Here is a 16,092-nt window from a genome sequence, read left to right as displayed (position 1 = left end):
GGCTATGCTGCAGCAAGCTGGAAAAGAGGGAAAGGAGGGGAATGCTGAGCCAGGCAGCATGCATGCAAGGGCAGCGTGGCCCTGCTTTGTAACTGGCATCATTGCCAGCCAGTGAACCCTGTTGGGAAGGTGCAAGCACTGTTTATTTAAGATATTTACCCTGCAGGTGAATTTCTACATCTCAGTCTCACTGGAAGCAAAGGGGCTGGTGAAATAACCACAGGAACCACCTTTATAAACTGGGACACAGCTGCAAAGTGCTGCAGTCCCTGCAGCAGCTGGCAGAGCCAGGATGTTTGATTACAGCCTGGCTGTCTCCAGGGGTAAACAGAGCTGGTCTGGCCACGGTGTTATACCACAGCCAGGTCAGAGGGGGTCTGCTTGGTGAAATAGCAGCTAACTGCAAGCCAGGAATGAAAAGGCAGTTTAACAGGGGTTGTGAGTGTGTAAAGTTACTGCTGATGACGAAGTGCGGATTTTGGGATATTACAGTGGGTTAGTCTCCAAATTTGAGTTGTGCTTTTATAGGCCACTGAACCTTTTGCCAGCAAGGCAAACTTTAACCAGAGGACAAGCAAAAGGCAAGATGAAATCATTCCTTTAATGGCAAAGAAATAGAAAAGCAGGAGAGCTGTGCCTTTTTATGAGACCACAAAGTTTCAGGCCTAAAACATTCATTCCTTTTGAGAGCCAGCCCAGCGGAGCAATCCGCATTTGCAACTTGGCATTAGTACCCGAGTTGTCCAGTATTACCGTAACTCCGAGTCAGCAGAGGCCTCAGAGGCATAGATAGCTTTCAAAGCTAATAAACCGACTGATAGATCTTTCAGCTGAAAAAGCCAGGGAATTTTTATGTCAGAAAAAAATTCCGTGGTGTTTTTTCTGGGGTAATAAATGGACTTTTCAGTTTAAACACTGAGGTCTAGCAAAAACAAGCAAATGACAAAGTGGTGAGATGCTGAATGCAGATGCCCCAGTGGCTGCAGTGCTGGGAGCACCATGGGCTGTGCCAGATTCAGCTCATCCCTTGCAGGGCATCCTGCTAGGGGAGCAAAGGGAACATGTGCTGTATGGCCTCATCCAGCCAGGAGGAAAGGCGTACGTGTGATAGGCATCGTGACATGGAGGGGGGTGAGAAGTTTGTCTTCTCAAGCTGCAACAGTGGCTGTAAAAAAGATGAATGAGTCAAGTTGCACAAAGGTAACTTAGCAGTGTCATTTCTAAGCAAATTTGAACTGGTGGAAAGTTTGTGTCATGTGAATCCCTTGTGCTGTGCAGCTGAGTTTTCTTTTTCTTTTTCTTTTTTTTTTCTTTCATCTGGTTGCTGGATGCCAGTGCTGGATTTACTGTTTTATCGAACCTCAGCCTGGGAAAAGAAGCAGCGGCAGTAGATGGCTCGGGGCTAGAAGGATTTCACAGCTGATCTTCTGAACAGCTTTGCGGGTGGGATGTGCTGTGGGCTTGTTCCCATGAGGGTGGTGGGTGGCAGCCCTACCCAAAGCTGGCAGCCCTCCCCAGGGCATGTGTGGGTGTCTGTGTGGGTCTGGGGGCCATGTGGATGAGAGAGCTTTGGCAGGGTCTGACCCTGCATGTGGAAAATGCAAGAAAAGAGAAACTGGAGAGAGGAGGTATCCACTCCCTAGCAGCTTTCCTGCAGCTGGTTGGGAAGGACGGTGTTGGCATGGCCAGAAAGGCGAGAGCCTGTCCTGGGCCTGCAGTGGGAGCACTGATTCCAAGCTCAGATGTGGCAAAATTTCCCCGTGCCCTTTCCAGCACCTAGTTGCCAAATTCCCTTTCTCAGGGGTCGCTGGATCAGCTTTCCTGTAAATGCTGCTGTTGTCACAGCATCGCTGGCAGCTGTCCAGGAAATTAAGGCAATTAATGAGCAATAAGACACATGAGCAGTGAGAGGAAAGGGTGGTGTTTTGTATGAATTAATTAGATGTGATTGACACTGCCTGAAGTATCCTATTTGCAAAAACAACTCATTCCCATATTGCACTTTCTCGAAGTTTAAGCAAAAGAAATTTCTCAGGAACGTGAATAACTGGCAGTATTTTTGCTGGCTGGAGTATAACTAAGATGGCTTAAGGCAGTTTGTCAAAGCAGGCAGTGCACAACCGCTGTGATATATTGCCCTGATCAAATGTGTAATAGTAAGAATTTTTTCTCCCCTGCAAATGAAAGCTTTAAAATCCTCCCTCTGATTTACATAGAGGTGGAAGTAAGACCTTTGGAAATTTTTTATTAGAAACAGACAGAAACCAGTGTTCGATCTGGGATTTATAGCAGAGCCTCAGATGCAGCGCTCTGACATTGGCAGTGGTGAACACTGTCACCTCTGAGATTGTAGGGTGAATTTCTGGTTCCCTTTTTGGCTAGGGCTTCCGTCTCAAGGCTGAGAGACACTTCCAGATTCGTATTTCACAGGAACAGTTTTTTCCCCTTGCATAATTCTGTTTTTCGTGAACTGGTGTTTGTAAGAAGAAAAAGTTCCCAGGCAATGCTGCAGAGGTCTGCAGCAACCCCTGTACCATTTTAGAGTTAAAGTGCCTGTCATCTTGAGGTTAATATAAATAAGTTCAGATTCCCGAAAATAGAAATATTTGCATAAATATTTTTCAAGAAGATGGAGAAGCAAGTGCCTGAGAAAAAGATAAAATTCTATAAACAAATGTTATGTCTGATGTAACACTCCAAATACCTCATCCACTGAGTAATCTGGATGTGACATAATGGGGGAGCTGGCCAAGTTAAATGTTCTCACCCCAAAACAAAGGAAAGCAAATCAAAGGGAGGTGGAATCGCCTGTTCCCAGGCTGCCTGTCCCCTGTGACCTTCCTTGCGCTCTGTTACATCCATTCCAACAAAAGCCTTTTTTTTCCCCGCTCCTTTAAACAAAGTAATGGATACCCCTTGTGCATGTGCTGGGAAACAGCTCACTGCAGAGGAAGCGTTGTGGCTCCACTGGAGCAGATCCACATTTGCAAGCAGAGTGTGTGCTGCTTTCTTAGCATTAGGAGAAGAAAATTATGGGGCTTTGAAAGCAATCCTGCAGCTGAAACAATAAAGTCTTATTCTGGTCAAATATCATTATGGATGAAACATCTTTCCCCCTTTCCTCATGTGAGCAGACCCAATAGTCTTTGAATACTGCACTGATAAGGGAAGTGGAAATGCATGGGGTAAAAGTGCTTATTCTGTTAAGGCCTGAATGTTTGAGCCCCAAATTCTCACTGTTTCCAAGGCTAGAAGGTCCCAGCAGCCACTGCTTGGTGAAGGATCTAATACTAAGCATTTGTCATATGGAAATATAATTTCCATTTTCCTCTGATTCCCTAATACTCAGATTTGTCATGAATTTCATTAATTATTTACTGCTTTGAAGTTTATATTACATGGAAAAAGCTCAGCAAGCAGAATGGTCCATTTGATCACGCCTTGAAACTTCCACCTGAATGTGAGGTGTGTTTTGGTTGGGTTTTGTTTTTTTTTTCTTTTCTGACAGCTCTTACAATAATGAATGGGAGTTACATTCTCAATAAACAGTCCACCCTAGGAAATCTGACTGCCAGACAAGTTTGGCTTCGAAATCCTTACAGTTGCTGTAGGTAGGCAGTTACCCCATCTACGAGAAGGGTTTGATGTGTCCTAGTGATGGACAGTGCCTGTTTCAGCAAACACAGTTATCCAGAACAGGGAGTTGAAGGAAAACCTTTAACAGGACAGCAAAGATATAAAAGGCCAAAAAAGGTCAAGTCTGAAGAAAATGAACTATTTGAGGAAACTTTCTTGGATTTGGGCTGGAGGATCTGGAAGTGCCAACTGTGGCAGTGTGCAGGGTGCTGGTGTGCCCGGCCCTGCAGCTGCTGATGGCTCTTTGGAGACTGCTTCCACATACAGCTGTGCTGGTGCTCAGGCAGAAACTAGCTGGGCATGGGCTGTGTATTTCTTTCTCTCCTTTAGGTGAGAAATGCAGCACATTCATGCGGGAGAAGATTGTTACAGGGAGCTGGGAAATGACATTGCTTTTTGTTAAAAGCAGGCATTTTCCAGGGATGCTTAACTGCCCTTCACCAATGTCATGTAGCCCTTGGATGAAGCTGGTCCCTGCTGTATTTTTAGTCTGGGGAAGGCAGTTTGCTGTGCTTCACTGTCATGTAAAGAGGGTGTGTTCAAACTGGCCTTTATGGGCTCCTCAGGTGCCTTTTTCTTTCTAGCTTTTCTCTCTGTTTTTGGCTATCACAAACCTTAGTTACATCAAGAACCCCTTCAACACAGGGCCCAGGAAAGCATCCTCATGCTGATTTAGAAAGTGCAGTATTGTATTTATCACAGCCTGCTTGCCCAGGGTGGGACCGCCAAGCCCTCCTCCCTGACCAGTTTATCTCCTAGTGCAAATGTAAAAACTTCCCAGTGTGAGCTGGTGCTTGTATTTCAGTAAATATTAAAAGAAATAATTGTTTATTTGTTGAAGGAACGGCCCCAAAAACAGCCTCCTGGTGGTATCTAATCCTGCTGTCAGAGTTGGAGGGCACTGCCCATACTTTTAAATATTTTGCAGTTGATACTGGGCCAGGCTGTTACCCAAGCCTATTGTATCATGAGGGTTGTTTATTATGTTGGCATGTGAACCATCATGAGAGATCGAGCATGGGCAGCAAGTTGCTCAGGAGAAGGATGAATACATGATGGTGTTATGTTGTCATAACTTTACTCCCAAAAGTCATCAAGAAAATCTCCTCTTGGCAGGTGGTCTCAGAAACGTATGGGACTATTCTGTTACCAAAAGCTTTTGTATTTTGCCTTCAAAAGGGAGCATCCAGTGGTTTTCTCCAACCTGCCAGGGCAGATGAGCATTGGTGTCTATGGTGGGGTCTGTAGGAGGCAGCTTTCCTGTCAGGGATGTCGTGGCTGGCAGCTCAGAGCTTGCCGGCCTGACAGAATACGAGTAAAAGCCGTAAACTAGGGCTGGAGAAGGAGGTGGGTTAGTAAGCCAGCATCACCCATATGGGCATTTTCCAAAATCCCAGATGGCTGCCTGGAGGAACTTATTCCTTAGCTGGTTCAGGACCGTGACTTGCAGTGAGTTGTAATTCCAACCAAATGCCTCTGGCACCTACAGATAATTTATCTTCCCAATCCCTGAATTTCCTAGCAATAAGATTAATCCCAGCAATATGACATTGGTGCAGCCATGCCAGCCCAGCTGGCCCCGCTCAGGGGCCCTGCAGACACCCAGGTGCTTTTCACCAAGCATCGTGGCCTCTCCCATTCTCGCTCCACCTCTCCCCAAGCCGACAGCCCCGGTGTCCTCCAGCCTGCTGGCTCTTTGCGACCAAAGTGTTCCTGCTCCTCTCAGGAGTGGTTGTTGGGAGACTCATATCCCCCTGATGCAATCAAAGCCTTAATTTATGTTTGCAGTGGGACATTAAGGGTGTGCCCTGTAATGCTATAAATTAAACAACTCAATTTTTTTTTTTACAAGTTTGAGACTAATAGCTAGAAATGCTTCACAGCCATAAAGAATATATATAGTGGGACAGGATCGTTGCACTGAGAATCTGTCTGCTGGAGATAGAATGGCTTTCAAGCCTATAATTGGCTTCTGGAGTAATTTGCCATAATCCTGGAGGCAAAGGTGAAAATCTGCTGTGACTCATAGTGCACACCTGGTACAGAAACCAGACTACTGCAAGGCACCAGATCTATTCTGGAGACAGCAGCTGAGGCACATTGAGGGAATCCCTCTAAAATTGCCCAGAAATGAAGGATCCAAAACAACCCATGGATGGAACCTGTAAGCACTGTTTTTTCTGTCAGGAAGAAAACTAGAGATGCAGGTAGTTTGTCTGGTTGCAATTTAAGATTTCTGTATTTCTGCCGTCATGGATGCAAGTTTTATTCTGCTATTTAATATAGTCACTCTTCACAAATTTGAAGGGACACCTGAAGAAAACTGCTGGTAGATCTGTTAGCTGGGAGCCCTGCATCCCAGTACCCGACATCCCACCAGATGCTCACACTTCCTGGATGCCCATCATGAGAAATGGCCTTCTACTATGTGCGAGTCTCTCTTTTTGAGACAGAGCTTGCTGTAATGAAATCAGAGAATCTGGGTGGTCCTTTGCTGTTTTACATATAGCATGGTTTCATTTAATAGCTCTATTTCTACCATTTTCATGGGAAAAGTCATGCAGTAAATAATTAGCTGTGTATTTTTGCCAATGTGTCTCATACTGAAATATATGGACCATCAGGTGCACCTAGAAATTAGAAATTAAGGCATCATTGGAAAGACATTAAAACAGGTCTTTTACCACCTAAATTTCTGTTCACTTTGGATCTTTTTTCCATGACATTTCAGAAGCTACAAAGTTGGAGTTAACTGGAGTTTAATTGCCACTCTGTATCTTGCTATCTAAAATCACTAAGTAGCAGACAGAGGAAGGGTAAACACCTTTGGATATCTAGCGCTTATGCTGGAAGAGGGGTTTCTCTGAAATTCTGTGCCTGGGAGCCCCCAAAAGATGCTGGCCTCTGCTGGGCTGAGGGTTCCGCCCATTGGCCTGGCAGCAGGACCAGGCAGCCCAGGCTTTGCCAGCAATGCTCAAGGCATTTGCACAGAAATGATGTTGAGATCTTTTCCATCACAATATTTTGGACATAGCATTATGTAATTATCTGGGTATGGACTGTGCAGACACGTTTTCAAGGAGGTGATTAGCTGTCTTGCCAATCCCGAAGTGCTGATCTAGACTTGCACGAGGTGGTAAAGCTGTTGGGACAGGTTTTGCCAGGAAAGAGTTTCGGGCTTCTGAAGGTGTGATTCAAACCCCAATTAAGAGCATAAAACCTGTGTGTGTGTGACTCGGGATGCAGTTGGTGGTGGGAAGGTCAGAGGTCATTTTGGTAAAGAGATGGTGGGTGGTGGGTGGGATGGGGGAGGACAGGCAGCTGCCCAGGGGTGCCAGGGTGTCACACAGAGGCTTTGTGGAAGCAGGGCAGCACTGAGACAGGGCAGCAAGCTAGTTTAAAAAGTGGTTTTTCAGCGGGTCCAAGGTTATTCATAAACTTGGACCAATTCTGTGAATAGCTATGGCTTTTTTTAAACTTCACTGGAGAGAGGGGAAGACAACCCGAAAAATATCGATGCATTCAATTAAAACCTCTTTAAATCAATATTTTATTTAGGAAACACGAGCATATTACACTGCAAGGTCTGGTCGAAACCGGGTTTTCAACCCTCCCTGAGGTGTCCGTGTGTCCGTCCCGCGGCAGCACAGCTCCCTCTCCCGACTGCAAAGCTCATCAGCACCGAGGCGAAGGGGTTATTCAGCTCGCTGTGAGGCAGGTTCGTTTTTGCAGAGTAAAGGTCTTTTAAAGTGCGAAGAGACGCATCCCCACCTGCGGGATTAAGACATCCCAAATCCGTAATTAATTCAGGTTCTCTGTTGAACTGCGTGGCCCACTGGGACCATCCCTATCTCCAACCATCTTCTCCAAGTCCTATTTTAAGAAACCCTCTATTTTGCAGAGAGAGGGCCACCACGTAAGGAGGGGGTGGCAGGCAGGGTCATCTGCTGGCAGCGCCTCGGTGCAACGAATTTCTGACCTTGGCTGCCGCATGCCGCAACGCTCGGCCGGGCAACTGCCCTCCCTGCTGCTGTCCCCGTCCCCGGGCTCTGCACGGACATTGGCAGTACGGGTACTATGCAAACATGCTTTGTGCCTAAACTGCTGGTAAACCATGAGCTGGTTTTGAAGTCTTGATTGCCCACCTTCTTCAACTGTGGATAGCTTAGGCTGTCCTCAGAAATATGGTATATCTGCTTGTACAAGGGCTTGACAAGCCCTGTTTGTGTTGCCCAAGCAGCTTTAATGCACCAGATTCGCTACAGATAGCGTGGACAGGAGTATGCCCCTTGAAAACAAGATCGGTTTCTTACGCTGCAAACCATGTAGTCAGCTCCATCCCCAAATGCGGTGTTCAGTTAGGATGCTATATCTGTGACAGACTGAAAGGCCCACAAAACACATACAGGATAGAAAGGTGAGCACTGCAAGTAGGTTGAGACACAAATCTCACATTCTCATCAGCTGTGCTACACTACCTGCATTACCCTGTGAGCTGTGCAGGATGTGTCAAAGCCTGGCTGGAGAAATGGCCCAAAACTGCCCGAACTTGACTTGTCAGAGGAGCTGTGTTTCAGGCAAGGGGGCATGGGCTGTTGGGGTGCTCCACCTGGCGAGCTGAAGCCCCAGACGTCACAGACAACTGAAATGCATCAGAGCCTTGCAGCGACACTCCCACGAGGCCCCTGCTCTCCAGAGCACCACTGGTGCTGGGCCCATGGGCACTTTTTTGGCTATGAGGAGATAAACTACCAGAAAAACGCACTTTGCCATAACCCAGACCCTCATTGCAGCCTCAGCATCAGGCACTAGATGTCCTTGCATGCCGTGCCATGGGCGTGCAGCCCTCCAGTGCTGCACAGGCTGCAGGTGTGCTATTTCCATGACGGTGACAACAGCAGGACAAAGGTGGCCCTTTTCCAGCTCTGGCCTTTTGGGACAGAGGGGACTTCATGGGGGAAAGGCACTTGCTGCTCCGCTCATCTTCATGGTCCCCTGGGGATGCAAGGTCAGGAGCTGCCTCACTGCAGGGAAGCATTTTCCATGAGATCCCAGTGAGCCCTTGTCCATGCACATCTCAGCACCTGCAGCTCGAAGTCACTTAATGGTGATCCTGTTGAATTATTTCAGGAGCAGCCCTGTGTTGTGGGAAATCAAGAGCTGCCTTGTAGGCCTGTTGATGTCTCAGTGAAACCCATTAAATTACATTAATTTGATCCCAAAGTGGCAAACACAGCAACATTTAAAAATAGCTTACAGCCAGGAAACCCAGTAACATGCTCATAAAGTGACTTTTTTGGTGTGTGTGTCCAGCAGTGAGTAGGACTGCAGAAATGGAAGATGTTATTCACCCAAACTCTTGGTGAATAATTACTGGAGCAGTGTAAGATATAAATAATTTCCCCACTTCTGTATTCTCAGCACAGCAAATAGGGCAAATAAAATGTTGTGGGAAAAATGAATGTGCCTTGTGCTTGAGCTGTAAGGAGCAGCCTTGAGTATGCTACTGAATTGATGGTCTGTACTTGAAAGACCGGTTAACTCCTGGGAGTTGCAGTGAGTATCCCTTGGGGAACCCTGACAGGCCTCTCCTCCTTGCCACAAGTGCGTGCTGCCATGCCATGTGCTTACCCTGAGCCTCATTTATGGTGCGTGCTTGTGGCAGTGATCCCTCACCCCTGAGGATCCCATCTAGAAGCATGGCTGCCTGCCTAGGCAATATACCAGCAAACCCTGGAGCTACATAAAACTTTTGGTCCTGGGTGTCCCCAGAGAGGCTGAGGGCAAATTCAGCCACCCGGCAGCTGCTCAAGCAGTCCCCAAGCATTAGCACAATGTACCAGGCTCCTCTTGCATTTCCATGTCCCACTCTTCATCCAGGCATTCAATTCCCGCAGAGCAGGTCAGAGGATGCTCCCACCCTCGGGCTCCAGTGTGGTTCTGGGGTTGTGTGAAGCAAGCCTGGCTTGTAGGTTCAGCATCTCTCAGCACAGGTTTTGTGCCAAAAATCACTCCTGTCCTGCAGTTTCAGCAGCACTTTGAGGACAGAGAGCAATGCCAAAGGCTAAGGGATATTCAGGCAAGTTTTATGCCCTTCTGAATAACTTCTATGTGTTTGCAGCTTTAGCCACAGGCTATATATGTTAAGAATGAAAAAATGTTTCTATTTTATTTCTTTAAACAAAGCATCCCCTTGGGCAGCTCTCAGCCAGTGTCCTGCCCATGCTGTGGCTGCATGCTGCAACCTTGCCTGGGCTTTCGCTGAGGGGCCTTTGCCATCATGCCTATATTGGGTACCTCAGAGGGAGTCCCACTTACGTTGAAATCTGTCAGATTTTACCCTCTGAGCAGTAATTAATGGTATTTATTGTCAGTAATAAATCAGAGAAATCTTTCCTCCCACAAATGTGGCCAGAGGTGGTATATGCTGGGCAAAGATGGAAATTAATGTAAAAGTGAATTATGAAGGGCATGAACAATGGGAAAAATGCCAATTCCTCCCTCCCCGCTTTTGCTATGAAGAAGCTTGGTAGCTCTAATTTCAACACATTTACAGAAACATTTTGTCCATTAAAATCATGTAAACTAAGAGTTTTATGTTGCACTTGGGGAGAATGCATAAGGTCAATTATAAAGAAGCATTAATTTATTTAGGTGCAATAACTAAACCATTTTTTTAACTGGTGGTCATGCCCACACACAGACTTATGATCTGAAAGGCTACAATTCCCCATTTCTGTGCTTTTTACACTGTTACTTATGATCTGATATGAGGTGTACCAGGCACCAGAAACAAAGGGTAATTTTCAAAGGTCACTAGAAATGGATTAGCTTGTTCCAAGGGTTCTTAATAGTTCTGACCTAAATTACATATTGAAGGGAAAAAATCTTTTGGTCTGCTTTATGTGAATGCTATTATAAGTAATAAACAGGCAAGAAAAATGTTACAATATCTCTTCCTTACAACTACACAATCACAAGCTTTATCAAGTCAGTGGCCTATAACTTTAAGCAAAGGTGGGTTGGTTTTGGTGTTAAATGCTCATTTTCTCAATTGCTAAAACAGCAGAGCTGGGTAACACCAGGAGCAGGCTAAAAACCACCAGAACAAAACCAACCACCATCCTCTGAATTTATTTAGCAGCCACCAGCAGGAGGGGTTTGCCTGCCTCCCTGCACACCAGAATAACAAAAGTACAATGGTGGCAGCTTCCCTGGGTAGGAAAGGCTGTGCGTGGAGCTGGTCTGGGCCCCCAGCCCAGGTGTTCTGAATTTCACTGGATGCCCAGAACCCATGGGTAGCCCCAGCCAGGAGCTGTGCTACTGCTGAGGCTTTGGGTGAAGATATACAGTTCCCAGGCCCCCTCTGGTGTGAGCCTGTGTATGTTGTGGGGAGGTGAGTCTCTTGTGACTTAGAGCTTTGATGGTTTTATTTGTTTATTTATTTTCTTATGCTGGTAATTCATCATACTGGAGAACTATCTCAGAGCTCTGTGGAAGTTTGGGTATATGAGGACTGTGACCTCCTAATGCTGCAGGAGTTTTATTTGATAGTGGGTTAGTCCAGGTAATTCCCCTTCACAAGGTTTTCTGGATTTCTAGGGGTTGCCTTTAGGAATAGGGCCAGGAATAAGTTGAGCTCTCACACTATGCTTGGTCTCCCTTTGTAGCAACTGAATGCATGGGGTGGGATGAGTAATTCCTCAACCCCTGCCCTGAGGAGGGGATATTTGAGTGCATGCAGGAGTGCTTGAAAAGAAGGTATTTTTTTGCTCGTTAGTGTAACTGCAGTTGGAAAAGGCTCTGGAGATATTTAAAGTCAAAGCCTATATTTTGTCTTAAAGCGAGAACCAGTGTAACACTCTAAGATCAATGTGATATACAATGGTGCATTTGTAGCTTCATACTTGCTCCAACTCCTGCCCTGATTGCAGGATTGTGGGCGAGCTGTGTTCCCCAAACCTTGAGCTCTGCACCCCACAACTTGCAGCAGGGAGAGAGTTTTGTTGTATTTTTAGGGGTGAACATACATTGCACATGCCTATAGCGTCCCTGGGTCTCTTTCAGTTCAGATTGGTGCTGTTGGCAGTGTGTTGTTTTCAAGCTGGGGTCTAAATTAATTGTAAAATCACCTGGTGATTACATGTTGCATTATAATAAATATGAACTAGTACAGGGACTAAAGCATCATTTCAGCCTTGGGGCTGGGCAGGCGAAGTTGCTCTGCCTAATTCCCATCTCTGTAATGGGGTCACCATTTCCTCTTCTTGCCATTCAACAGTTGACTAGTAAATATTAGCAAGCCGTATGTGACATTTTGCACCAAGTGAGGCTGCAGGTCCTGCCTGTTAGAAGTTTTTAATTAAATAATGCTCCCTGCTGTGCGCAGAGGGGTGGTGGGAGAGGGCTCAATTCAAAGGGGAGATGAAAGCCACTGTCTCTGCCTTGACACACCGGGGTGCAGGCAGGACTTCTGTCTCAGACCTTTCTTTTAGAGAAGCCCTTGGGTTCTTCAGATGGCTTCTCCTCTGAAATTGCAGCATGGGCTTTGAGCTCCTTCTCCAGCAGCCTTTCCAGAAGCTGCTGAAAAATGTTGGGCATAGCACCTGAATAAGCCCTATGTGAAAGCTTGTAGAGCAAACGTCACCAGTCGTACCAGCAAACCAACGCTTTGTGCTGAGCGCCATGTGCACCAGGGAGGAAAAACTGCTGGGCCAAGATCAGACTTGAAACTGGAATAACAATAGCCTTTTCTTGAGATCTCTGCATTTGTGAACTTGGAGCTAGGGGTGAGGGAGAATAGGTCTGATCTCTCCCAGCCTTCAGTGACATTTCTGTCATCAGTGCTTCCTTCCTTTGTAAGGCTGTAGTGGTCTGGGACCACGTGTGTGCCTGGCTAGTGCCACAGTGGGGAAGCTCATCGTTAAATGTCAAGGAGAAGGTGGAGCTGCAGCTGCTGCCTTTCCCTCTGCAGTTTGCCCTTGCTGCTGTTGGGCAGGGTTTGAGCTCTCTGCCCACAAAGCAGCGTGGAAAGCAAAATGCCACCGGCTCAGCAGTGGAGACAGCATGCTGCACTGTGTGCTGGGCTCTGCTGCCATTGGGTGCTGCATGGTCTGACCGCTCCCTACAGGAGTATGCTTATTGCTGCAAGGGTGGAAGAAAGTGTTTGGACCTCAGTCTGAGCTGTGAACCTGTACGAGTATGGCTGGCGAGGCTTAGAAATGAGGTCTCTGCATCTAACTGGGTCTGTTGAGGCCTGTAATGCTTGCTGCTTTCACTAGGATGCACTTTGCCTGGATTTAACTGTGCTTTTTGTTGTCTCCTCTTTATTTTCTCCTTTTTATTCCTATGCCACTCAGCATCGGCATTATGCATATACATAAAGCTTTCAAGGCAACCAGTGGCTTCTGGTGGTCCTGCTTTCCCCACCTCTAACAAAAGAGCAAAAAGAGTGCTGGATGCCAGGGAGCAACAGCTAAAGAGATGCTCCACCAACTGGCTCAAGAGGTGTCAAAGCCCTATTGCTCCAACTTGCCCATCACTTGTTTGGTTTCTTCTTCTGGCCCTGGTTGATGGCTGCTTGCCTGGGACCCAGGCAGTGTCACGACCGGTAGCAGAGGGTGGCCGGGGAGGTTGGCAAAGCCCGGATGCCTTGGCTGCAGTCGTGTCTATTTGGACAGGACTCTTGCTCTCGGAAAGAGGCAGGGTATGGTTTTGAACACACAGGGCCCAGCTAGAGGTCTGTGCCTCTGCCCTCTCCCTTGGCTGTGGTGTGACACATGGGCTGGGAGCAGCCTGAGCACATGCCTTGGGGGTTTCTGTCCTTTCTCACCCGGCTCAGATCAGTACAGAATTGTCTTTTCTATTTGTTCTTCAAAAGGAGACTTAAACCTCATGGAAACTTGGGAATAACTGAGCCCCTATCAATACAGCCAGTTAACTTCCCAGTGTGTTCTTCCTAATGCCTGAGTGGCTGGAACTTTTTCTGTTTAGATCCATTTAGGAGGAAAAAAAAAATGAGTACTTAACTGTGGTAGAGATGGTTTTGACATTAATAAGAACCGATTTTTGACAAAAGCACAGAAATAGCCCAAACTTCCAAACTGAGTAACGACTTTTCATAGCACACAGAAAAGAAAATTCAAAGAACCTTTATATAAACTTATTCGGTGAACAGTTTTAAATAGCAAGCATATAGTAATCCTAAACTGAGTGTGATTAATACAGTCTGAACCAGCCATTCAGCAGGGGGATGTCTAAAGGAGAAAGAAGCATAGGAATGATCTGAGGATTGTAAAAGTAAAACGGAGTACAACAATTCAGGCCATGAGGGGTATGGGACGATTGGCACCAGCAGCCGGTGTGTAGGGATCCATCCCCACGGCAAAGATGGTAAAATGTGTCTTGCCTTAATTATCATTGCTGTGAGATGTAAGCACACCAACCTGCTCTGAGCATCCCTGTAAACGAACACAGAGCCATTAAAGCATTCCACACAGCTCCCACGAGCCAACATAAACCCCCTGAAGTTCTTCCATTTTCCCCTATTAATTCTGTATTACCGGAGAAGGGAACCCTGAAGGGCAAGAGCTCTGTGGAAGAGGGGCTCATGGGCATCCTGGCCTGCTGCCACACTCCTCTGATTTTCAAAATGGAAAGATTTGGTGACTTTCTGGGTCTGAACTCAAGCTGGGAGCACCTCCTCAAGTGTGGAGGGGGAGATGAAATTACTTAAGTATTTTGGCCAAAATGACACTATTGCCCCTACTGCCAGTGGAGATCTTGGGGATTAGCTCTGTAGCTATGAATGCTGCAGTACCCCAGCTGGAATCGCTGGCTACTCACTGTATAGGGGCTTTTTGGTGTAGGGGGTCAGGGGCAAGTTTTATTTCCTAGCAAGAAATTCGTTCTCTGCTGTCCTTACAAAGAGCTGCTATAATCTGTCGCGGGGGCAGGGAGGCAGAGTGAGGAGGACATGCCCTAGGAATAATATTTTCAGGTAGAAAATGCCTAAAAGGATGTTTTCTGTTGGAGCAGGGGGGGCTGTATGGAGGTAGGCGCACGCCGGCAGCACCCACCGGGGCTGCTCCGGGGTGACCTACCCCCACCCCAAAAATCCCCCCCCTTACTCTTCGGGCAGGAGCACCCCGACCGCCGGGGTACCCCGGCAGGCCCGCCCGCTGCCCGCCGTGCGGGAGGAGGGAGGAGGAGGAGGGAGAGGGAGGAGGAGGGGGAGGGCGAGGGGGGATGTCCCCGGCTCCGGCATGAGGCCGGGCTGAGCGATGTGCGAGCAGGCAGCGCGGTACTGCCGGGCCGGCGTGCACAGGCTGCTGCGCAAACCGCCGCCGGCGCTGCGCGGGCTGGACGGGCTGCTGCGCTGGGTGGCGGCCAGGATGAGCGACAAGGGCGTCGCCGAGCGGGAGCTGCTCACCCCGGGAGCCGCCGCCGGGCAGAGGAAGGGCACCTCCGTCATCCTCGATGTGAGTGGTCCCCACGGCCCGCACCCCGAGGGCGTGCAGCCCGCGTCCTGCACCCACCCGGCCACCGCGGGTCCTGCATCCGCGGGGCTGCGCCCGGGTCCGGGCATCTCCCGGACCGCCCGGGGCAAGAGGCTGCACCCCGGCTCCTGTACCCGCTTGCCCGGATCCTGCAGCCACAGGCTGCCTGGGCACGGGAGTGCGCCGCGGTTCCTGCACCCACCCGACCGGCTTGGCGTCAGGGTTTTATTCCTCGGGTCCTGCACCTCCGGTCGGTTGGAGATGGGCTGCAGCCCAGGTCCTGCATCTCCCGGACTGGCTGGGCATAGAGGTGCCCTGCCCAGATCCGGCAACATCTTTTCCAGACCCTGTGCCCCTGGGCTGGCTGGGCATGGGGTTGCAGCCCGGGCCCTGCACAAACTCGCCCGTATCTTGCACCTCCTAGACTGGCTGGGCACTAGGGGTGCAGTCCGGGTCCTGCATCCATTTGCCCTGCACGCCCTGGGACAGTTGGGGATAAGGTGCACTTTGGTCCTGTGTCTCCTGGATTGGCTGGGAATGCGGGGGCAGCCTGGGTCCTGCTTTTTTTGCCTACCCCCACTCCCCCCCCCCGGCTGGGCATGGGGAAGCAGCCTGTATCCTTTATCTCCTTGCCGGGATCCTGCACCCCCGGGCTTGCTGGGCATGGGGGCTCATCCCAGGTCCTACAGCCCCTGGACCAGCTAGGGTGGGGATGCTCTGTAGGTCCTTAATCCTGGTATTAGCTTGACTGGATCTGGATGCAGGACTCCAGGTCCTGCAACACCCCCAGTCTTGCACCATGGGTTGCCCCAGGTTAGCTGGGCATAGGGGTGCACCCTGGGTCCTGCATCCACCCCAGGTCCTGGACCCCAGTCCCTGAAGGGCTGCAGCTGTGAGATTCTGTGCAGTGGGAGCTGGGCAGCATGGTCCCAGATGCCTGCAAGTTCGTGGGACCCAG

General features: G+C 48.6%; 1 protein-coding gene across 4 annotated transcripts in view; it reads left to right on the top strand.

Moving 5' to 3' along the window:
* The first annotated feature begins 14,901 nt into the window (after positions 1-14,901).
* NECAB2 (N-terminal EF-hand calcium binding protein 2) overlaps positions 14,902-16,092 on the top strand; it is an 86,646-nt gene continuing 85,455 nt past the window's right edge. For 3 of the 4 annotated variants that reach the window (XM_064459312.1, XM_064459313.1, XM_064459311.1), the window contains exon 1: positions 14,902-15,116. In XM_064459312.1, the coding sequence (XP_064315382.1) occupies positions 14,919-15,116 (198 nt within the window). In that variant the 5' untranslated portion in view covers positions 14,902-14,918. The remainder of the gene's footprint in view (positions 15,117-16,092) is intronic. The other variant, XM_064459315.1, reaches the window with a different exon arrangement.

This window comes from Phalacrocorax carbo, chromosome 8, assembly GCF_963921805.1.
Source record: "Phalacrocorax carbo chromosome 8, bPhaCar2.1, whole genome shotgun sequence".
In the NCBI taxonomy this organism is placed as follows: domain Eukaryota; kingdom Metazoa; phylum Chordata; class Aves; order Suliformes; family Phalacrocoracidae; genus Phalacrocorax; species Phalacrocorax carbo.
Note: the sequence above shows the minus strand (reverse complement) of the source record. Positions and strands in the feature narration are given on the sequence as shown.